The 24,607-nt window shown below is 43.9% G+C and overlaps 1 protein-coding gene across 1 annotated transcript; it reads left to right on the forward strand.

The window, feature by feature from the left end:
* The first annotated feature begins 81 nt into the window (after positions 1–81).
* On the forward strand, positions 82–4,547 carry LOC112201920 (ABC transporter F family member 1). The gene is made up of 6 exons (XM_024342840.2): positions 82–243; positions 354–586; positions 1,299–1,372; positions 1,474–1,684; positions 2,318–2,552; positions 3,067–4,547. The coding sequence occupies exons 2-6, from the start codon at positions 371–373 to the stop codon at positions 4,122–4,124; spliced, it is 1,794 nt and encodes a 597-aa protein (XP_024198608.1). The 5' UTR covers positions 82–243; positions 354–370; the 3' UTR covers positions 4,125–4,547.
* The last annotated feature ends 20,060 nt before the right edge of the window (positions 4,548–24,607 follow it).

Consider the following 24,607-nt stretch of genomic DNA (forward strand, 5'->3'; position numbering starts at 1 on the left):
AAAGCCATAGTTTGGGACTGCCGATAGATCCCGAACACGTGTCAGGCCACGACCCAACCCTAACCCACTCACATTATAAATCCCTCAAATCCCCCACCTTCCGTTCCAAAAACCTCGAACCCCAACCCGACCTAACCTCTCGGGTTTTTGCTTAACCGACTCAGAGAACCACCACCGATCCCCCAGATCTGAGTCCCACCGCCCTCGCGCTCTCTTCTCCGATCGCCTTCTCTTCTTCGCAAGGTCCGCCCCGGCCCAATCGTTTATCTCTTTTATCTCGTTCGTTCATGTTTGTATGTATCGTTTGTTATGTGATTTGATTTTTGATTGGGATTTTGGAATCTTTTTTGCAGGTTGATTTTGTGATAAGATGGTGTCCGACGCAAGCAAGAAGAAGGCGGCTCAGAAGAAGGCGGCGGCGGCGGCCAAGAGAGGTGGAAAGGCAGCGGCGGCTGCTTCCTCGAAATCGGCGTCAGAGTCGCAGAATGGAGTCGACCAGCTCGCTAATGGTGTTAATGCGATGCACATATCGGATCGGACTTGCACCGGCGTGCTTTGCTCTCATCCTCTCTCCAGGGACATCCGGGTATGTATACCTTGCCATGTTTTGTTTGCCCTAGTTTTTCCTATGCGTTTATGTAGATGTAAAAATGATTGTTCGATTACTTTTGTGAGAAAAAAAATTGCATATATATAAACTCGTAGAAGCGTTTATGTAGATGGAAAAATGATTTTTCGATTCTTATATACATCCAATTTTGTTGGAATTGACCTGTTTTGAACATGGAGCATAAGAGATGATGAGGGGGGATGGGGGATTATAGTCATAATGAGGAGGGAATGTATTGTTTGTTTTGTGAAGTTTGGAAACATTATGTGAATCGCTGAATATGGTTTTATGTGATCATTTTGTAATTTATGTGCTAGTGAGCAAGAAAGAAATGTCGAAAATCTAGATTGATTGACAATTTTATTGTGTCAGTTAAGAAATTTATTTAGTATTTCATGATCAAAGAAATTAAGACCAGCTCATTGTTTTTGAATACCTTAATTGCATGTGTGAGCTATGTAACCTTAAACTGTTATTAAAGGAAAATACCTTCTGATTTGGATTTTACGTACTTTTGGTTTGTAGTTTGTTATTGTTCCAAGAAACCCTTTAGGAGTTGTGTCAGTCTCTTTTGAGTTTGTTGCCCTCAACTTTGTTTATAGTTAGTTTTCACCTTTGAAATTCTTGGTAATAGCAGTCAATTAAGATTCCTCATAAAATTGAACCGATTTTTACCTGATCATTGCAGATCGAGTCTCTATCAGTTACTTTTCATGGGCACGATTTGATAGTTGATTCTGAACTGGAGCTTAATTATGGCAGGTTAGTTTCAGCTATTTTGTCAATTCACACTTGGAATGATATTCTTCTACATATGTATATATTTTTTGTATTAAAATTTATTTGTTGTGTTATTTTTCCAGACGCTATGGTTTACTTGGGTTGAATGGGTGTGGTAAATCTACTCTCCTTACTGCAATAGGGTGCCGAGAGCTTCCTATTCCAGATCACATGGATATCTATCATCTCAGCAGGGAAATTGAAGCTTCAGATATGTCTTCACTTGATGCTGTCATTAGCTGTGATGAGGAGAGGATTAGATTGGAGAAAGAAGTTGAAGAATTGGCAGCTCAGGTAACATTAATTTTTTTTTATGGAGTCGTGAATTAGTGTTTGGTCTGACATTCTGAACTAATGTAACTAGATTGCATTGCCAATTCAGTATACAACTTATTCTTCAAATCACTCAGTAGTTTCCTAGATGTGGAAGTATATCATTTCTTTCATCAGAATATATTACTAGTGTTTTATCACATGAACTTGTGAGGTAGGAAAGCCATTTTCATTGGGTGAAATGCATTGTGTCTTCATCGTCAATGGGGTATTGGAGATTTTTGAAGAAAGAAAAAAATGTTTTGCAATGAAGTTCTATTTATAAAAATTCAGTCATTTATTGCTCTTTGTTCGTCCTAAATTTTTTTCCCAAAATGAATGAAACAGCTATTCATGAAGTCGGACAAATTGTGTTGGAAACTTGAAAGCTTTTGCAGTTGAAGTCAATAGTTAGCATCTCACTTTGTAATAGTAGTGTGTCAGCATTTGTTATCAAGACAATAGCTAGCCTTTCACTTTGTAATACAGTGGTGTCCTTGAAGTAGAATGATTATGATAAGAAAATGCTGTTCAGTGTGATTAAAAACAGTACCTTTTTGTTATGCACCTGCTACTTGAGTCTACTCTTTTGTTTATTGACTTTGCGATTTTCAGGATGATGGAGGTGGAGAGCAGCTTGAACGCATTTATGAGCGCCTTGAAGCTCTGGATGCAGCAACTGCAGAGAAGCGTGCAGCTGAAATTCTATATGGTCTTGGTTTTGACAAACAGATGCAAGCAAAGAAAACTCGAGATTTTTCTGGTGGTTGGAGGATGAGGATTGCGCTTGCACGTGCTCTATTTATTAACCCAACCATCCTGTTACTTGATGAGCCTACCAATCATCTTGGTTAGTTTTTCTGGCTTTATATTTCAGCATTTCAGATTGCTTTTCCTTTTGTATGGTGTGAAATTTTTTGATCTGTTATAGTTGGTTACTGCTTGCTTCTCTATTTTATAGGTCTTACATTGTAGATTTTATTTTGTGTTTTTATATGTGAGCTTGTTCATTCTTGTTGGACTGACTTGACCAAAATTCTGCAGGAGTTATTAGGTGATCGTTTCTTTTATACAAACTTTGTCTATTGAATGCAAGAACATTTATACTACCTTTTTTTTTGTGCCTGGCAACTGTGATCTTCTAGATGACAGAAAAGATTCAAAATGTCAGTTAATACATATCTTCAACAGTTTTTGGTTGGGTGGATTCAGAATTCTAAATAAATAAGTCACGACCATAATATATATTGTTGTAAGACTGCAAATTTCATATATCCATGTTGTGCATCATAGTTCTGCTGTTTATGTGAAGACTACAAATTTTGATGATTTAAACAGTAATAATTTTACATGTATGTTGACAGATCTTGAAGCTTGTGTGTGGTTGGAGGAGACTCTGAAGAAATTTGAACGCATCTTGGTTGTGGTTTCACATTCTCAGGATTTCCTAAATGGTGTTTGCACAAATATCATTCACATGCAGAGCAAGAAGCTGAAGATCTACTCTGGAAACTATGATCAATATGTCCAGACACGTTCAGAACTGGAAGAAAATCAGATGAAACAGTACAAGTGGGAGCAAGAACAGATTGCTAACATGAAAGAGTATATTGCTCGTTTTGGTCACGGGTCAGCAAAACTAGCTCGCCAGGCACAAAGCAAAGAGAAGACTCTAGCTAAAATGGAGCGTGGTGGGCTTACGGAAAAGGTGGCCCGAGACAAGGTTTTAGTCTTTCGTTTTGTTGATGTGGGAAAGCTGCCTCCACCTGTACTTCAGTTCGTTGAAGTCTCATTTGGTTACACTCCTGATAATCTGATCTACAAGAACATTGACTTTGGTGTTGATTTGGATTCGCGTGTAGCTCTGGTTGGGCCCAATGGAGCTGGAAAGAGTACTCTCCTGAAGCTGATGACGGGGGATTTGACTCCTCTTGATGGCATGGTCCGTAGGCACAATCACCTTAGAATCGCTCAATTCCATCAGCACTTGACTGAGAAGCTTGATATGGAGCTGTCTGCCCTCCAGTTTATGATCAAAGAGTACCCAGGAAATGAGGAAGAAAAGATGAGGGCTTCAATTGGTAAATTTGGACTTACAGGCAAGGCACAGGTGATGCCAATGAGCAATTTATCAGATGGGCAGAGGAGCCGAGTGATATTTGCTTGGTTGGCGTTTAGGCAGCCTCAGATGCTTCTGTTGGATGAGCCAACTAATCATTTGGATATTGAGACAATTGACTCACTGGCTGAGGCGTTGAATGAGTGGGATGGGGGTCTGGTTCTTGTTAGCCACGATTTCAGGCTCATAAACCAGGTAGCTCATGAGATTTGGGTATGTGAAAATCAAGCTGTGACCCGGTGGGAAGGTGATATTATGCAATTTAAAAACCACCTAAAGTCAAAGGCTGGATTAGGTGATTAAGGATGCGGCAGCGGCTGATAAGTTTGTCATAAGCTTTTGTAGTTGTTAATTTGTTGACCTTGCTTACTACGCATGTATGAGACAATGTAGTGAGGGTATTTACTTTTCTGAGCTACGTCTTCTCAGAGTGAACTAAGATGGGAACCAAGAGCATAATGGGCGAAGAAGGCTTGGTTATTGTTTCGAGCCATGGCATTTTCTGTGCCCTAGCCCAGGTTGTGCAGGGTTATTTTTGTTGTTTTCGTTTTTGCATATTTCGTTTGCTCTTCTAGTTTACCTGGTTATTAACCAGGTCGATTAAGTTATACTTATATTTTAGGTAGATACAAGGTCTCTGAGGCTTGTTCTATTCTCTGAAATGGTATGTTGTACTTTCTTAGCATATTCTATAATATGAATTTTATATTCTATTTCGTTGGTCTATTATGGTTGTATGGGAATGGTGGTGGTTTTGACACTTCCCGAAGTAATTTGTTTTGTTTGTCTCCGCAAAGTTATTATAGAGATATGTTGTCCTTCTATCCAGTGATTGACAGAAATATAGTTTGAACTTCTTACTGAGGTTCTTCATCCTTTAATGGGGAGATTAGAATGAATGGTATCGGTGGTGATAAACGGAGCTAATTCTGAAAACTTTTTCATTGATCCAAGAATCCTACGCACGTTGTTGCAAGCCAGGAAAAGTTGCTGGAATTCCTTTGGTTTGTCGTTGCCCCCAACTATTGATTGTCGATATTGTTTTGATGATTGTGGGTTGGCTCGGTGTTTTTGCTTGTTTTGGAATCCCACGGGGTAAGATCTGAATCTGTGTTTGGGATTTAGGTCGTATACGGAATAGAGAATTCAGGTCTGGATTTGAGTACAAGATCTCGTCCCTGATATTTGTTTTTGCACATACATGACACCGTAGGTCATAGTCAACAGCGACTGAAGTCCGCCTCCCATTGTCGGAATGACCTAATAAGTGTAACTTACGGAGACGCTGCAAGCCCCAACTTTTGCTTGAGCCAAGCCTTAGGCTGAAACATGCTCTGACGCGCTACCTCATAGGGGTTTGGAAATGTAGACTGAAGCACATCAGTCTCACATCAAAAACAAGGTTGAGATCAACCATCACCTCACCTATAAAAAGTTAATTCTATCTCTTAATTTATTACGTATTAAATACTTATTTACCGCTACTCTGTCAACATAAATACATTGACTAATTTTACCATCGGAGGAGCAAAGCATTCTAACCGCGGTCTCTTCTCTTGACGCTGGTGTATTTAATTTAATAGGAGGCGGCCTCATTTACCTCTAACAGATTATCAGAGACTCCGGACCCCTTATCCGCGTTAACGGGATCCGACACTCTGGAATCCTGAGCATTAACAGTTTCCCATTGATTTAGCGTCCAGTTTTATTAGAGTGACTACCTTTGCCCTGTTGCTTGTTTTGTATCAACTTTGATTTTAAGACCGTTGGGGTCATCTTAGAAAGTATTCTTTTTTGGGTACAATGGGGGCCGGGCCCTTGCCCAAACAAAAGAAAAAAAAATTAAGTAAAAATAGACGCTACAAACTTCTAGTAGTGCCAGACTGCCAGCAATGTTATCCAAAATATCACCAGCGATGAAGGAAGGTATTGAGGGCAATTATCTTGATCAATGCTTCCTTTTGCAAGGACTGTAACTCGATTCCTTTATCTGTGAAGGTGTTTGATCTTGTTAGGCATTTGGTTTATTTTACCATATCATTTTTCTAGGGTATATAAACGAGTAAATTAACCAAAAAGGGGAGGGTAGAGCCCTGGATGACCAAACCTAGAGTCTAGAGACAATAAAGAAAAAACACTAAAGAACAAGGAAAAGAAACAAGCCACTGTAAAGGAAAGCCAAACAATTTAGCAAAAGAAGCAGAGCAAGAACACAAGCTAATTAGTAGTAGTTGATTTCCTCTTTCAAGCAAAACGATAGCAAACCGCGCAATCCAAGTATCCAGCAAAAGAAGCAGGGCATGAACACAAGCTAAGTACTCGATAATACTAGTAATCAAACAGAATTGTTGATACCAAAAACTATGACTAATTAGTTTGATCAATATACCTTAGTCATAAGTTCATTACCATATATATATATATATATATATGTGTGTTATAATACAATCCATATGCCTCAAACCCAGGCAGCTACTAATATGCCAGACCATTGGTAACCGCGATTATGTAATTATACATATGAGAACAATTTAGTCACTGCCATTCCCACCATCACTGCCACCCTTGCTGTTAAAGTCCTGCCTAGGGATGTAATGGTGGTTACTCACACTGGCTCCATGGATGCTACCGTGTTTACCCGTACTGGTTCCAGGATCCCCAGCATGATTGACGGTCTTGGTCTCCTGAACTAGCTGTCGGCTGCCATGTCGATCATCATCAAGTTGCCGGCCAGCAAATGCAGAGCTCATCATCAACAAAATTAGAGCAACAGCCAGGAATCTCATTATGAGCTTTTAGAATATTTCCAAAACTATAGTTTATAAACAAAAGAGCGAGAAAAGACACTATTTGTTTGCTTCGAAAAACCTCTATAAAATATGCTTACCCAAAACTACTATATATATGATATTCTGAAGGAGGCAAGAGAAGTTCATGTCGTTTATACAGAGGAACGTATCCTAGCTAGAGTTTCATTTTCAGATAAATTTGGTGATAGATTCTCCACCAAATGAGGCAACACTAAGTGGTAGGGCCACGCTATCCAATAGGAGATTAATTTGTTTAAAAAATATTGATGGTAGCAATTCTTGCCTCATTGATCAAAATCGAAATAATGTTTTTGTCTCTTTGGTGCTACAAATAGGAAAGAAATAGGAAAACTCCACCTTACAATACTCAGTAGCCAAGAGCTGCAATACAAACCGAGTCAACCAAGCATAATGGAGCCTTGTTGCGTTGCACCATGATCTGGATTCTGGAATTTTGATATGTGAAAGTGGCTTAAATTTAGGGGAAAATTTGGATATATATTTTGGTGTTTAATTATTCTCGTGCTTAATTTTTATTATACCGATATCAGCACTCAACACTCAACACCTAAATTGATCCCAAAAAAAAAAAAAAACACTTAACACCTAAATGAATTCAATTTTCACTCTGTTTGCCACTTATCTTTCTAGCTAGCAACGTCATAAGTGGCGTTGCCCCTACTAACAATTTACACTTACGAAATTAAAATTAAAAGCTTGAAGAACATTTAAAGGGAACCAGGCGTGAGGCTGAGCCCCCCAGTTAGGCTAGGTTCCAAACCCCTTTTAAAAAAAGAACATTTAAGAGGATTTGCGTTGTTTATATTTCTCAGAGCACTATCTCTTTTACTTCCTTTGTCTTTATGGCTTCTTCTTCTACCCCACATGATGAGATCCCCTTTGAGGATGAGGGGATTATTGAGGCAATGGCTGTTAATTTTGAACAGAGTGCCGATCTTCTTGATTTGGAATGTCGTATCAATCTAGTGGGAATTTTAATTGCTGATGAAGAACCAGGGATAGGTGGAGTCAAAACTATTCTAATGGGCATCTGGAGAACTCTTGGCTAGATACGTATCATTAGAGTTAAAAAGAATACCTATTGCTTGACTGTTGGTTTGGAGAAGTTAGCTAGCAAGCTGATTGATGATAGTCCCTGGAATGTCAAGGGCTTTTGTTTTTCTATTCGCCATTGGCCCCGGTGTCACTCCTTTGATGATATAGAAGTTAACAGAGCAGTTTATTGGATTCAGGCTCACGGAGTTCCTTTAGACCAGATTACGGTAAACAATGGTAGAAAGCTGGGTGGTATGTTGGGTTCAGTGATTGAGGTTGAAGATCCTGTGGTGGCTGGAAATAGGGGCTTCCTGAGATTGAGAATTGATTTTGATACAAGAAAGCCACTTGCAACCTTTGTTCAACTTCCCAGGTCTAGTTCATCTGTTACCAAAATCCGTTTGAAGTATGAAAATCTTCTCAATTTCTGTTACAATTGTGGGAGATTGGGGCATATGAATTTGTTGTGTAAGTTCCACGTACTTCCTTTGCTCATAAAACGGGGTGTTGTGTATGATAATTATCTAGTAGCAGATCCACTACAAAAGCCTGTGTTTACTTAAGCCTCTTTCCCTTTGGAGTTTCCTTATGCTCCGACGACTGGAATTTTCCCCCGGAAGCAAGATAAGACCAGCTGGGACAGAAATTTGAATTTGGATGGTAGGGGATTGAGGGACAGGGACAACTCCTGTTTGGCACACTGCACAAGTTCTGATGCTGACCTTTCCTCTAAGCTAATTCAGTCAAAGGAGGATGTGTCTCTATCTACTGTTGTGATACCAAAACCAAGGTACACTAAGAATGGACCTAGTATGTGGGACCCCAATGCTCATGGGGCAATGTTTCGTAATGGAAGCATAACTCGGGCTATTAGTGGGCTACGCATTCATCATGGAAATTGGGCTGATCCAGAGTGTATACCGCCTTGGGCTTTCAAAGACAAGGAGGAGTACTTCCACGCAAATCCCTTTTTTCCAGTACCACTCTCTACTGATAACTTTGATGGGTCATCTGCTACTCCAGTCGAGCCCATGTCCATTAAAACTTGTTGAAATGGATTCATCCACAGCCATGATTCCTACTGTGGAAACAGAGCCTGACAAGGGTGTAGCAACAAAACGCAAAAGACAAACAAGATCTGTTGGAGAGGGATTTGCTCAGAGAAGTAAGAAAACTAAAGTTCTCAACAACCCCGGTCTTAGATTATCTACTGGTGTTGGGAGAGCTAGGGGTCGTGGTAGGGGAGGGAGAAGTGGTAGAGGAAAAGGGAGAGCCTCTCATGATGAAGATCGAAACCTCTTAGCCCCTGTAAGTGAGATTGATGCAACCCCTGTTACTAGTACTTTATTGGTTGAGACCGGAGACTCTGTTGGATGTGATTTGTTGGTGAATACTAAAGGTATGGAGGATTTTACCCCACCTCCAGGGTAGTGGCGGCTGGCCGAAATTAGCCGCAAGGGATCAATGATAAGCCTTGCCTGGAACTGTCAGGGCTTGGGGAAGTCCTTGACAGCTCAAACACTAAGGGAGCTAACCCACTCCCATTGTCCTAATTTTATTTTTCTATTGGAAACTCATCAGGAAAGCACTTTTGTCGATAAGTTATGTTGTCAACTGGGGTATTCGGAAGGTTTTAATGTTGATCCTATCTCTACGGTGGGAGGATTGAGTCTTTGGTGGAATCCCAATTTTCATGTAGAGATTGTCAATTTTTCAAGGTATTTCATTGATACCAAAATTACTTTACAGGATAAAGTTTCTCAGGTGAGGGCCACTTGGATGAATAGTCCCCCATACTTTTATGAAAAAGTGGATTTTTGGAGCTACTGGAACTCACAAGGCTGTGATAACTCTATCCCTTGGCTGGTTATGGGAGATTTAAATGAGTTGTTGTGTCGATATAAAGTGGAGGGTGGTACTTCTTGGAGTTCTACTCGCAAACAATTCCTACGCACCTTCATGAATTCTAATTTACTCCTGGATATTGGCTACAAAGGTCAAAGATTTACTTGGGCTAGAAAGGTGGAAGGAAAAATTGTTCTTCAAGAACGTCTTGATCGGTGTTTGGTAAACGAAAGATGGATTCTTAAATGGCCGGATTCTTGCTTAATTCATCTCACTAGGATTGGGTCAGACCATAACCCAATCTTGCTAATCACTAATCCAAGATTAAGCAAGCATAAACCCACCTTCAAGTTTGAAGCATTTTGGGCTGATGAGGATGATGCAAAGTCTCTTATTGAGGATAGCTGGAATTCTGATCCTTGTCTTCCATCACTCACTCAGTGGTCACTAAATCTAAACAAGTGCCGAGTGAATCTGAAGAGATGGAGTAGAAGTAAATTCCCTAAGTGTAATAAAGAGGAGATTAAATTGTGTCTTATGGAATTGGAGGAGCTCCATATTCAATCTCCTTTTGATAGCTCAGAGAAATAGTTGGAACTCACCACGAAATTGTGTCTTGGGCTACCTAAATCTGCAGGTGGGATGGGGTTCCGGGACCTACAACATTTTAATCTTGCCCTTCTTTCCAAGCAATGCTGGTGCCTTATAAATGAACCTGAGTCCTTATGGGCTAGGGTCCTAAAAGCCAGGTATTATTCGAACTGCAGTTTTCTTGAGGCTACTAAGGGTTATCGAGCCTCTTGGAGTTGGTCTAGTTTAACAGAGGCTAGGGACACTATGATCAAAGGAACTAGTTGGCAAGTCATCTCTGGCTCTTCCATTAATATATGGAAGGATAATTGGCTCCTTCCCCCCCATTTTGGAGTCATCAAAACTACTGGGATTTCACAGGTTGCTGCCCCTGTTTTGGTTAGATCTCTCATCGACTGGGATACCCACTCATGGGTTGTGGACAGTATTTTGCATCTTATTCAGCCTTCTGAGATCAATAAGATCCGTTCGATTCCTATTGGAGATGGGGAGGGCCAGGATCGTCTGATCTGGCCCTGGAATAAGGATGGGCAGTTTACTGTGCGCTCAGGGTACCATTGGATTCATTCCAAACTCATCATCTCTCATCCACCTAACTGTGGATCCTCTCATTTTGTGGATACTAAAGCTTGGAATTTGATTTGGAAAATTGAGACTCTGCCTAAGATTAAGAACCTCCTCTGGAAGGTCCTTAATAGAGCAACCCCTACAATGGCTAACCTATACAGGAGAAAGTTGGCCTCTTTTCCACTGTGTCTTATTTGTGGTACAGAGGAAGAAATCTTTGAACATTTACTATTGCTATGTCCCTGGGTGGATTTAGTGTGGTTTGGATCTCCTCTTGGGATTAGAATTGATAAGCAAAAAATCACAACTTTTGACTTATGGTTATACAACCTTTCTATCAAACTTTCCAGTACAAGAGAACAGAAGAAGTCACTAACCATGATTAGCTGCATTTGTTGGGGAATTTGGAAATCCAGATGTGTCTTTGTCTATGAGCACAAATCGATCTCCTTGTCCTTCACCATCTCCTTAGCAGCAAATCTTGCCTTGGATTACCAAGCAGCTAATTCTCAGGTACCAGCCCCACCTCGTTCTATTGGTACTACTATTCCGAGATGGAAACCTCCTTCCCCAAACATGGCCAAAGTGAATTGTGATGCATCTTGGTCATCTCCTAACTCATCCGGTCTCAGAGTAGTTATACACAATTCTAATGGGGATTTGATTTGTGGCTTGGCTTCTGGTACTCATTGCGACACTGTTGCTATTGCCGAATCGGAAGCAATCTTGTCTGGAATCAATTTGGCCATTTCATGGAATTTGAAGAGGGTTATTGTTGAATCCGATTCAAATGAGATAATTAAAGAGCTGAGGAATTCAAAAAGTTGCAGGAACTGGAGAATTTATCTAATCATTGAACAAATTAGGAGAAGAGCTACCTTGTTTGATGATTGCTTCTGGGACTGGGTTCCCTGTGAAGCGAATAAAGCCGCGCATGCCTCAGCTTTGCTTGCCATCAGATCGGTGGGTCTTAATAGATGGGCTAACCAGCCACCACCATCTCTGACTTTGGTACTGAGGAACGATGGGCTGCCTTGCCCTCACGATGATGCTCTCTGAGCTTTTGGCTGGAGATCTTTATTTCCTTTTCTGGTTTAGTTGTCCTATGTCTACTTCTGTCTGTTAGTAGTAGGAGAATTATCCTTTCCTCTTTAGTTTGTAATTCAGGCCTAAGTGTTTTTGCTGGGTTCCCTTTGGGCATTGCCCTTTAATGAAGGTCTTTCATTATCCAAAAAAAAAAAAAAAGGAGATCAAGCTCCAAGAACATATGCATAGTACTTACATATGCATGAACACAACTGGTACTACACTACTATTTGCTTTTTGCTTATTACCATGTTCTGATTTTGGCATAATGTCAAAATACCTCATAAACTTGGTAATAATTGTCAATTTACACCCCAACTTGCAATTAAGAGAATTAACCCCCCGAACTTGGCAAAAATTGCCGATTTGCATCCCCTTTGTCATAAGAAATGTTTTCCATGCAAATATGAGGGCTAATATGGTCATTTTTTATTTTTATTGTAATTTTATATTTATTTCTTTGAATAATAAAAATAAATGAAAAACAATTCTCTATTTTGGTTTATAAAGATTGTTTGTTATAAGTGCCAAAAAAGAGAGAGTTGTTTATCAAAAAAAAAAAAAAAGTCATGAATGAATGAATGAGTACATAGGTGGATGAAATTGTATAAGTAAATAGATAAATAAGTAGGTAGAAGGGAATGAATCTCCATCTAAAGAATTGATTTTGTTGTAAATATTATATATATGTGGCTGTTCACTGTAAACACTCATTAGTTATGTCTTTATGATGTAAACTCTATTCCACTATAAATGGGTCTAATGAGAATGAAATATACACTTCTACCTCCTCTTATATTATGTTTCTCTATTCTATCTCTCTCTAATTCTCTAGTTTATAATACGTTATCAGCACGTTTTTGCTCTTATTTTTTTTCTCCTTAAACTCAATGATGATCCGCAAGCCTTATGGTGCAATATAGTTGCTTATGACCAAGGCTAATGATCTATGAGCTTTTCTCTCATTTTCGACGAATTGCTTCATATATAACATAGATACCTTATATTATCGCATAACAAATATATGTGTTTCATGTTTATCATCTTTGTTCCTATTACATATGAACATCAATTTTTTCATGCGATCATTTACATATATTTGTATGTATTTTTTATATAATGTAATTGTTGAGATTTATGTTTTATATATATTCAACTCTAAGAACCATTGTTCCAATAGTCAAGACTCGAGTCCGCTGACCGAGTAGTCTTAGACCTATGGCTCTATAGACATCACACGAATGTTTTTCTAGTTTTTCCTTATGGGATCCATTGTTCATATTTATGAACACTTCAAAATTTCTATTTCGTATATGAACTTTCTATCATTGTTCATAGAACATTTAGTTCTAATACTTATGGATCCTGATATATCTTGTATTTTCTCTTTGTAGAAAGATGACACATCTTACAAAATTGGACTTTGATCCTCTTGAAATTTCTGGCAAGAACTATTTGATGCCAAAATTCACCTTATGGCTAACAACCTTGGAAATGCCATAAAAAATTGACAATAAGTCATCAGTGCAAAATCGCGCCACGGCTATGATTTTCTTGCGTCATCATATTGACAAGAGCTTAAAAGATGAGGACCTTACGATAAAAACCCGCTTGAGATTTGGCAAGCATTAGCTGATCGATTTGCTCACCCGAAAACTATTGTTCTACCTAGAGCATGATATGAATGGATGCATTTTGCGCCTTCAGAACTTCAACTTTGTCACTGATTTTCAATTCCGTTATGTATCAGATTACCTCCCAAGTCCCAACATTCCATTACCAGGACTTGAACCTCGGTCCTTCGGGTGAGAGCCAAATATCCTAAACAACTAGACTACAACAAATTTATGATTATTTTGTTATAATGTTATTTTAATGCATGTTTCAATTACCGAATCTAAATGAATCTGTCTCTATTTTGACATATGGTACTCACCAATTGATATCAACAATATTAATTATATGGGTGAGGCTATTGCCACCCTATAATTTTCTTTATTCACCATATTTGCTCATTACACCCTACATTTTAATTTCAATTATTAGATTTACTTATTCAACTCATTTCTCTTTCCTGGAATATCCTCCATCATATGACATATCAAATTAAAAAAGAAATTTTGTTTAACGAAAATTTCTCATTTAATTTATGTCAATTAAAAAGACGTCCTAAAATATATTAAACTTTCCTAATAAAATCATAATTTGATTTACTTCCATTTTTTTATTTTTTCCATTCAGTTTCAATGTTCGTTTATTTCAATCCATATTAAAAAAAAATTGGTAAGTGCTACTATGAGCAATGAAAAAAAGATTGATTTTTTTTTTCGTGTTTTAAATTTTTTACTTTCGGTGTTTATTAAGGTATTATAAAGATTTTGATAAAGTTAACACTAATGGTTTTGTGAATTGAATAACGAATTGATGATGAGGACGAAACAAAAAGATAACAAAGAAAATTGAAATAAATTGAAATTTGGATAGAGAAGATGAAGATTAATGTTATCAGAAGAGAAATTAAGTAGTTTTGTATTTAATTAGTTATGTATTTAGTTTTCCTTAAAGATTTAAATTTTAGAAAATTAGTGTACTTATTAGTCATTTGGTATTTGGGTAATATAGTCTTTCAATAATTCAAATATTTATAGGGTGAACAAAGAAAATGGTAGGGTGGCAATAGCCACACCCTAATTATATTTCCTACAGAATTGAGGTATGTATTTTTATTAGTTTGTCGACATCAATTTGGTTTCCTCTTATTATTTAATCTAATAATTTGTCAATTTATAATGAGATAGAAACTACATGTTTCTTGATCCAATTATATGTGGACTTAAAATTCCTCCACTGATTGTTATACAATCAAATAGATCGGAACCTCTTGTTTCTTGATCTCCAATTATGACAGGACTTTTCTCCATCTCTTTATGAGTACATGTGAATCTCTGTTCAGTCCACTTTTAGAACAAATTTCTAATTGTGAAGACTTCAGCCCAATGCTTTGAGTACAATATAAAATTTGATGAGGCTATGATCCTCCATTGTATTATTATTGGAGTACATGCTTATACCCATATGGACTACTGTCCTAGACTCGAAATTCGAGTATATCATTTTAGCATATGTTTTCATTGTCAAACAATAACATGAACCAGGTGTTCATGAATAAATTCAATCTGAATTATGAATGTGTTAATGCTCAAAGTCCGGCGGTAGCCGATCTTTCGTTTAACGCGGGTCCCGTGGGCGGACCGCTACTCTGAGGATTTGATGACCTTCGCTAGCTGTCACAATAGAAACAGGGCGTCAGAGGGAGACCGCGTTGGGCGGTCTTCACTTCTCCGATGCCTAAGTCAGTCCATGCATGTAGGCAGCATAACAATAAATGAGTAGTAAATGCATAATTAATGATGAGAGAGGAGAGAACCTTTTATAGGTGAGGAGAAGGTTAATCTTCTTCTCGTTTCCGATGTGGGACTGATGTGCTTCGATTCTCAGCGTCTGGAGCTTCTAATGCTATCTTGATGCAGCGCGTGGCAGCGCGTCAGCGGTGATCTGGGGACAATCCAGGGCTCGAGTGGTAGCCCGCCTAGCCGTGCCTTCGCAGGTCACTCCTTTGGTGGGAGTCGGTACCTCTGGCGGTACAATGAGCGTGGCTCATTATAGCTAATTATGCTTGTTCTGGCACATGTAGGTACAAGTCCCCTAAGTCCCCAGTCAAGGACGGGAATCTTGGTTGGGGAGTTGATCGGCGGTGTGAAGCGTTACTTCCGCTAGACTTGCAACAACATAATTAGCGTCAGTGCGTTGTCAACCATGGATTTACTGAGCGAATGCTTTATACCCTTTCGGGTGGGCCCCTGCTAGGCCCGCCAGGGAGTCCCCCACTCCCTAGCCATGACGGACCTCCGGATGGTCGGCAAATTGTTTGTTGAGGGGAAGCTGCGCAGAGCAGAGGGTGTTGGGTAGCGAGCCCAATCTTAGTACCCGAGTGACGGGGGTCAACATACCTGATCAGGGTCATCGTAGACTGTTGACAAGTCCCCGTGTCCAGTAGGGACAACCTGACCGTAACGCCCGGTGGCGGTCGTTGTCAGAGTGCTGGCGGATACCCCCGCTAGATGTAGCAGGAAATAGCGTCGCGTAGACGTGTTTGGCAGTAGTTATTGAGTGGAGTTGCGCCCAACAACGCACGGGGTTTGCAAGATGGAGGGGGCTCTGCCGGCAGTGTCGCGTGTAGCTGAGGCTACCTTTCTTGCAAGTTGATGAGTGGAAGTTCTGCTAGCGAGGATTCGCTCATAGGAGACTTCGACACTCAGAAGGTGACAAGTGAGAAGTTCCACTGGCGGGGTTTCGTTCAGCGGTCATTTCGACACTTGGAAGATGACAAGTGAGAAGTTCTGCTGGCGGGGTTTCGCTCAGCGGTGACTTCGACACTTGGAAGATGACAAGTGAGAAGTTCCGCTAGCGGGGTTTCGCTCAGCGGACTTTGACCCTTGGAAAGTAACAAGTGAGAAGTTCCGCAAGCGGGGTTTCGCTCAGCGGACTTCGACCCTTGGAAAGTGACAAGTGAGAAGTTCCGCTAGCAGAGTTTCGCTTAGCGGACTTCGACACTTGGAAAGTGACAAGTGAGAAGTTCCACTAACGGGGTTTCGCTCAGCGGACTTCGACACTTGGAAGATGACAAGGGGGAAGTTCCGTTAGCGGGGTTTGGCTGAGCGGACTTCGACACTTGGAAAGTGACAAGTGAGAAGTTCCGCTAGTGAGGTTTCGCTCAGCGGACTTCGACACTTGGAAGATGACAAGGGGGAAGTTCCGCTAGCGGGGTTTGGCTCAGCGGACTTCGACACTTGGAAGCTGACAAGTGAGAAGTTCCGCTAGTGAGGTTTCGCTCAGCGGACTTTGACACTTGGAAAGTGACAAGTGAGAAGTTCCGCTAGCGGGGTTTCGCTCAGCGGATACCGCCGACGATTGGCGCCTTCCCAAAAGTGGTGGCTTCCATTAGACTCTTCATCTGATGGCGGTTGACACGTGGCGAACCCCTAGAGGGTTAGCGTGCGGAGGCGTGTCTCCTCCGCCTAGCCGTCTCCTCGCCATTAATGCTAAGTAATGATGGATTTTGTTGCCTCGGTTAATCCAGAGAGTAATTGGAGTCATGGGACACGTGTACGGCTGACACTTGATGTCGTTTTTCAGTGGACGGCCTAGAACTGTTTGACATTGACATAAAAGGGGGGGGGGGGGGAAGTTAGCGATATTTGACACTTTGCTCTAAACTTTGAACTAATACTATCGTCTTCAAGCTTTCTGCGTCTGAGATCGGAGAAGAAGGCTGAGGCGATATCTTTGAGTCACCATCCGTGGAAAAACCGACGATCTCTGGCCTTGAAGACAAGTGCTCAAACTCATACCAGAGATTCCATCGTTGAGGTTGGTACTCTGATCTTTTATCCCTGTTTCATTGGATATCTGCCATGGGGAATTTTTGGGTTTTGGGTATTTCTGTGATATGTTCTTCGTTGATGTGCTGTGAGGGTGTGAGAGTGGGTTTGGGGTTGGGTTGCTATGTTTGACAGAGTTGGGACTTTTAGGGATTTGCTAGATGGTCGAATCTGGGTTTGAGTGTTTGTTCTTGTTTTGGTATTTTCTGGGTAACTGTTCTTGATGTTCTTGGGTACTAACTGATATAGGGATAGGTTAGATCCTGTGTGAGCTAACTGATTTGGGTTTTAGGGTTTTGGGATGGCCGACGCTGTAGAGATTTCAAGCAGTGAGGATTCTGGATCCGAAGTGCCGTTCAGCGCGATGGATAGAAATTTTATTGACTCGTTGCATCCATCTGCCCGTGCAGGAACCTCACTGCCAGAACCGCTAGAGGTTGAGCCGCTACAGACCATACCGTGGGATGTAGTTATGGGTCAAGCACCTCGTCCAGAGTGTTCTAGGGCGGGGGAGGCTGCCGCTGCCCAAAATATGCACGAAGAGCGTTTAGAAAGCAATAGTGCAGCCAGCGGTTCAGCTGGGGGGGGGGGGAGATGTAGCGGGAGAAGATACTGAGTCGGCGTGGGTGTTCGAGGACAGCACCCCCGTTGATGAGGCGGGAGGTAGGATGACTGATGTTGCCGTCAACCGGCTGAAGCGGATGTTCCGGTTGCCCGGAGTGGTAAAGCTGCGTCCGCTGACAGTGGAGGAGAAGGCCTCGATCCTGCCAGCGGGCCATGCCGCCGTGCACGAGGCAATATTCCTCCAGGGAGTGACCTTCCCGCTGGTCCCAAACCTTCAAATTTTGGCGTGCGAGTTTGGCGTTGCCTTTGGGCAAATATGCCCCAATATGTGGCGGTTGATGCTGGCGCTGAACTCGCTATGGCGGTTTTCAGGTTGCGAGGGACCGACTGTGGCGGAGGTGCTGCACTTCTACGAACTGGTGTATGTGAAACGCCAAGGTTGCAGAGGGCAGGTAAACCTGAGTCGCCGCCAAGGAGCGCTCAAGTTGGTCGAGAACTTGAGGGATTCCATGTCCTACTGGCGGGGTACCTTCTGCGTTGCCATAACGGGGTGGGAGTATCAAGCGGGGTCCAACGAGGGGAGCCGACGTTTAGAATTAAGTCAGAGTTTCAGCCTATCCGAGGTTGTTTGTTAGTTTCCGCCGAACATGTCTGGCGGGGTTTCTCTTTTTCTTGTTTTTTTTTGTTTTTGCTTTTACTCAGCCTTGTACCCTGTACTGAGAATGACCTTTTGTGCAGCGGGGTTGCGGTACAACCTGACTAGCGAGGAAGAGTGCCGCGTGGCGCGCATCAGAGGTTGCTGGCAGAATCGCAACTTGCTGGACTTTCGTCTTCTTACAGGCTGGGAGTTGTTGGTCGATCAACAACTGACTCGTGCCGTTGGTAAAGTACTCTCCGTTATACCACACCCTTGGTGAGATTGTCTCATGCTGATTGGTTTGTTATTTTTTTTTAGAGACTCCACCGGGAAACAAGGCGAGCCATGACGCCTTTGCGAAAGCAATGGACCGCGCTGAAATCGACAACTTCCTGGAGTCCATGTACGCTTCTGGGCTAGCGGTTCAGAAGACGGTGGTGAACCTGGAGACACTGGCTCTAAGCCCATCCAAGGTTCCAGTGGTGCTGTCCATGCCACATCACTCCCATCTTGGCGGTGACGGGCTGCCCACTGTCCAGGCCTCGACTGGTACTGTAAGGGAGACCGTGCCACAAAAAGAAAGGGCGCCGGCCTCGACGCATGGGGTGCAGAAGAAAGCAACGCGCCCAGCGGAGGGTGTCACCATAGCGAGGTTGGAGCCGCCGACGAAGGGTTCAAGGCCTGCCGTAGCTGGAAGCACGCGGGTGCTTAAGCGAAAAAGCAGTCAACCCGAATCCAGCGGGGAAGAGGAGGATGCCGTGGAGATAACTGGGGCCCGCGAGCAGCCGAAGAAGGCAAGGCAAGCTCCGCCTGAGGCTCCCGCTGACGTGGCGAAAACGGCGGGTACGAGCGACCTGGACTCATTTGCCGCTTACGCCGAGTTCCTCAATGACGGTGAGCGGGAGTTCCTGTATCACCTCTGCGAGCGGCTGGGGTTCAGCGGCTTGGAGGGGATTGTACGGTCGACGGCCGTCAACCAATCGCCCTTCAGCACGGCATTTGGGCACATCTCTGTCGGGCTGCATGAGATGTTCCTGGCGGCGTCAAAACAGCACCTGGTTGAGCGGGAGCTCAGGGAGGAGATGGCGGGCCTGCAGAGGGATTTGGGGGCGGCCCAGGAAAGGTTGGCTGATGTTGAGCGACGCTTAACAAAGGCCGACTGTGATGCAGCAAATGCTCGTGGCAAGTTGGCTGTTGCCGTTGAGCGGGACCTGGCATGGACCGAACAGTTCGCCCAATTGGGGCAAGAGATGTCCCTGCTGCAAGATCGGGTGGCCACCAAGGACAAGAAGGTTGAGATCCTTCAGCGGGAGTCCGCCGCCAGACAGGCCGAGGTTAAGCGGTTAGAGGGTGAAGTCGCTCGCCTGGAGGCTGAGGGAAGCCGCGCTGCGGCCGCCGCTGTGGAGTCATACAAGCAATCGGAGGAGTACAAGAAGGCGCTGACCGAAGCAGCGAAGGCCGGTGCTCTGGCCAATGTGGAAATGCTGCAGCAGAAGGGCGCCATTGACTAGGCGAAGGCGTCTATGCCTGTCTTGCGACCAGCCAGGGAAGCTCCGTCGGCCAAGGGTGATGGCCCCTCTCAGATTGATGGTACCCGCTCGTGTAGCGGGGAAAGTGGCGCTTGTCCGGCGGATGACTCCCAGCGGACCCCTACCCAGTCGGAGGCGTCCCGTGCCTGGTTTTTGGCGGGCCATACCCGGGCGGATGGTACCATAGAGACCCCCAGTCCTACAGCCCGCGAATCTGACCAGACAAACCGCTAATAACCGCCGCTTGACGCAGAAGGTGGAAATGCCGAAGGCAGCCGAGCCAACCTTGCCAACCCCTGAAGATGGATGGTGCCCATTTTGTAGCCGCTAAGGCGTATTTAACTGATGTAATGAACAGGCCTAAAGTTAATGAAATTTCGGCGTTTGGTTTTTCTTTTCATGATGTTTGCTCTGCTAGAGTTTTGACAATTTTGCTTTTGGCCACGAATGAAACATTAAAGGAATTAAAATTGGTCCAAGTGCACAATGTAGCAGACGTAGTCCGCTGACTGGCGTTGCCAGTTGCCCCCAGTGCTAGACTTGGTAACAATGGTTTGAATAATTCCTCGTTTCATTGATAGCTGACTGATCAGCGTTTACAAAAGCGGGGTAGTACCTGTTGGGTAGCTTCCCTTAGCTAAATATTGAACAAAAATTTAGCTAAGTCAAGGTGCTCTTGGGTAGCGGTATGACTATTTGTAGTAATACCGAAGGTGCTCGGTATTCCAAGGGTGGGTCGTAGTGACGCCATCCTTGTCCATTAAGTAGAAGGTACCTGGGCTAACGACTTCTACAATTTTTTATGGACCTTCTCAAGTTGGGCGGAGTTTTGTCGGCGGTGGTATGACTTCTTTCATTACCCAGTCCCCCAGTTGGAGGCTACGGGGTCTGACCCTGGCGTTGTAGAAACGAGAGACCCGTTGCTTGTTCTGAAGGTTGTGCAAATGGGCTGCGTCTCGCTTTTCCTCTACGAGATCCCTGTCAAGGTTGACGTCGTCGCTGTTGGTGTCGGGGCAATAGCCTTCGACCCTAGCGGTTGGTTGGGTTACCTCGATAGGCAGGACGGCCTCAGTTCCGAACATCATACAAAAGGGGGTTTCACCAGTGGCGGAAGTTGGGGTTGTTCTGATGGCCCATAGAACTTCCGGGGGCTTCTCCACCCACAACCTCTGGCCTTGTCGAGCTTCTTCTGTAACAGCTTCTTGATTATCTTGTTCGCCGCCTCGACCTGGCCGTTGGTTTAGGGGTGAGCGATGGATGCAAAACGCATCTTGGTACCCAGGTTGGCAGTGAAAGAGATGAGTTCCTTGTTATTGAACTGTGTGCCGTTATCTGTGATGATTGTATGCGGGACACCGTAGCGGCAGTAGATGTTCTTCGAGAGGAAGTGAATTACTTTGGCGGTAGTTATTGCCGTTAGGGGCTCCGCCTCTGTCCATTTGCTGTTGTAGTCGATGGCGACAATGATGTATTTGAACTGCCCTTTGGCGGTTTGGAATTTTCCCATCAAGTCTAGGCTCCACGTTGAGTGAATCCAGGGGTCGACGATAACGGACAGAGGTTCCGCCGGGGCATGTGGAAGATCAGCATATTGTTGGCATTTGTGACAAGAATTTGATATCCGCCGGGCGTCATCACCAAGCGTAGGCCAGAAGTAGCCTTGTCGCATTGTGCGATTAGCCAAGGATTTGGTGCCCGAATGATTTCCGCATTCTCCGCCATGTATTGTCGCCAGCACGACCTTTCCCTCCTCTGGGGTTAGACAGCAGAGGTGAGTGAATCCCTGGCGGTAAAGTTTGCCGCTCTGGATGTTGTAGCGGGTTGCTCTCCGCTGGAGCTGTCGCACTTTGATCTTGTCCTCTGGCAATGTCCCGTTGCGCTTGTACTGAATAATTTCTTCCATCCAGCTAGGATTGGACTCAATGTTGAAGATCTCTGCCAGGGTTTTTGTGATACTTGGCTTGTCCAGACACTCTACCCTTGTGTCCACTGGACTCTAGTGTGGCTGGGCGGTTGCCAGTCTTGCCAGTGAATCAGCCTTGGCGTTCTTTTCCCTGGGGATTTGTGTGATGGTGTGGAACTTGAATTTATTGAGTAGTGTCTTGACGTATCCCAAGTATGCCGCTAACTGCTGGTCCTTCGCCTGAAAGCTGTTGTTGACCTGGTTAACGACCAACTGAGAGTCGCTGAAGATGTTGACACTGTCCGCCCCTGAATCAATGGCGAGGAGTAGGCCGGCAATGAGTACTTCATATTCCGCCATATTGTTTGAGGCCTTGAAGTTGAATTTCAATGCGTACTTGACGCTAAGTCCCCCTGGTCCTGTTAGGATGATTCCGGCGCCGCTGGCCCTGGCGCTAACGGAGCCGTCCATGTGTAGGTTCCAGTTCGATTATTGGGGAGCCGGCTCCTCGGCGGTCACTATTTTCGTTCCGGGCGGTACATCGATCTTAGATTCGGGCTGACGCTCGATGAGCTCAGCAATGAAGTCTGCCACCGCCTGGCCCTTCATGCGGTTCTTGGTTTGTAATCGATGTCAAACTCGCTGAGCTCAATGGCCCACTTGCTGAGGCTCCCCGAATGTTCAGGGTTTTGCATTACTTGTCTCAGTGGTTGATTGGTTAGCACATGGATTGTATGGGCTTGGAAGTACTGGTGGAGGCGTCTGGCAGCAACGATTAGTGCGAGAGCGAGTTGTTCCAAGGGAGGATACCGTGTTTCTGCTCTGTTCATGCCCCTGCCGGCATAGAACACTGAGAGCTCATCCTGGCCCTCCCGCTAGACGATGGCGCAACTCACCGCTGACTGTGATACCGCTAGGTAAATGTATAATGTTTCTCCTTGCACAGGAATGGAAAGGAGTGGAACAGCCGCCAGGTATTCCTTCAGGCCTTGGAACGCTGCTTGGCACTCTGGGTTCCAATCGATCACTTTCTTGTGGGTTGTTTTAAGGACTTTAAAAAATGGGGCGCACCTGTCGGTCAGCCTGGAGATGAATCTAGACAGGGCGGTTAGCTTGCCCTGGAGGCTTTGGACGTGCACCTTCCACTCTGGGTCTTTCAAGTCGAGGATGGCCTGCACCTTGTCAGGGTTAGCCTCGATGCCCCGTTCACTGACAATATAACCCAGAAATTTGCTGGCAGTGACGCCAAAGAAGCATTTTTTTGGGTTGAGGCGCATACCATAGGCCAAGAGGATGGTTATTATGATTTTGAGGTTTGCCACATGTTCGCTGGCTTTTGCGCTCTTGACCAACATGTCGTTTACGTAGACCTCAATTATCTTGCCTAGATGTTCTGCGAACATGGCGTTAATCAGTCGCTGATAAGTTGCCCCTGCGTTCTTCAGACCGAAAGGCATCACATTGTAACAATACAGGCCTTTGTCGGTGGTGAAGGTGGTGCACTGCTGGTCGTCGGGATGCATCCTGATTTGATTATAGCCGGAGAAAGCCTCCATCATGCTAAGGAGCTCCTGTCCAGCGGTTGCATCAACCAGTTGATTAATGCGGGGTAGTGGGAAACTGTCTTTCGGGCATGCCTTGTTAAGATTTTTGAAGTCGACGCACATCCTCCACCTGCCGCTAGCCTTTTTGACCATAACCAGGTTGGAAATCCACTGGGGATAGATGACCTGGTGAATGAACCCAATGCCCTGTAGCTTGGCAACCTTCTCTCCTATAGCACGGTACTTCTCTTCGTCGAAGGCTCTACGTTTCTGTTTGATAGGGTAGAAGGATGGTTTGATGCTCAACTTGTGTGTGATGATTTCAGGAGAGATACCTGGCATGTCTGCATATGACCAGGCAAAGACCTTAGCGTTGTCATGTAGGAACTGAGTGAGCTCTGCCGCCAGCTCTGGGTCTAATTGAGCGCCTATGCGGACTGTCCGCCCAGGGTGCTCGTCAGAGATGTTGACGACTCTTAATGATGTTTTCGGGTTGACCGGCTCCTTCCTTACGTACTTCTTTTCGTCATCCCTGGGGTCCTCAAAAATATTCGGTGGTGGTGCCTGACTGCCTACCGCTAGGATCTCATGGCGGCGGGTTGATTGTGCTATAGTAGTAGAATAACACTCGCGTGCCAACTGTTGACTTCCCTTGACACAGCCTGTGCCGTTGGGTGTGGGAAACTTCATGAGCAGCATGTACCTGACGATGATGCACTTAAGTTTGTTGAGTGCTGGCCGACCAATGATGGCATTATATGAGCTGAGACAATCGACAATTATGAACTCCGTATGTACTTCAGCCATACATGGACTAGTACCGATAACTAGCCACATATAGTCAGAACCCAGCGGTTGTGTGACGTCACCAGAGAAGCTGAGCAGTGGTTCATGATCTTGGAGTAGTTTTCTGTTCCGCTTAAGGTCGTTGTAGTAGCCATTGAATATGACGTTGACAGCGGATCCGCTATCAACTAGGATTCTACCCACTGACATTTTGCCGAGAATGGCGTCTATCAAGAAAGGATCGTCATGGGGCAGATGCACTCCGCGCTCCTCCTCCTCTAAGAAGGTAATAGGCTCCCAACCAGACTTTGGGAGTTTGGCGGATCTCTCGTAGCGGATGTTACAGACTTTCTTTGGGTGATTAGCCCGCGCGTAGCGCTTTCTAGCCCTGTGAGACATATTGGTGATTGGAGCACCTCCGTCAATG

The sequence above is a fragment of the Rosa chinensis genome, chromosome 5 (genome assembly GCF_002994745.2).
Source record: "Rosa chinensis cultivar Old Blush chromosome 5, RchiOBHm-V2, whole genome shotgun sequence".
NCBI classification, from domain to species: domain Eukaryota; kingdom Viridiplantae; phylum Streptophyta; class Magnoliopsida; order Rosales; family Rosaceae; genus Rosa; species Rosa chinensis.

What these genes read in the sequence shown, in the direction of transcription:
- LOC112201920 (XM_024342840.2), top strand. Translation starts at nt 371, where the DNA reads ATGGTGTCCGACGCAAGCAAGAAGAAGGCGGCTCAGAAGAAGGCGGCG. An exon ending in CTCTCTCCAGGGACATCCGG is followed by an intron (nt 587 to 1,298) that starts GTATGTATACCT and finishes TGATCATTGCAG; the next exon opens with ATCGAGTCTCTATCAGTTAC. An exon ending in TTGAAGAATTGGCAGCTCAG is followed by an intron (nt 1,685 to 2,317) that starts GTAACATTAATT and finishes TGCGATTTTCAG; the next exon opens with GATGATGGAGGTGGAGAGCA.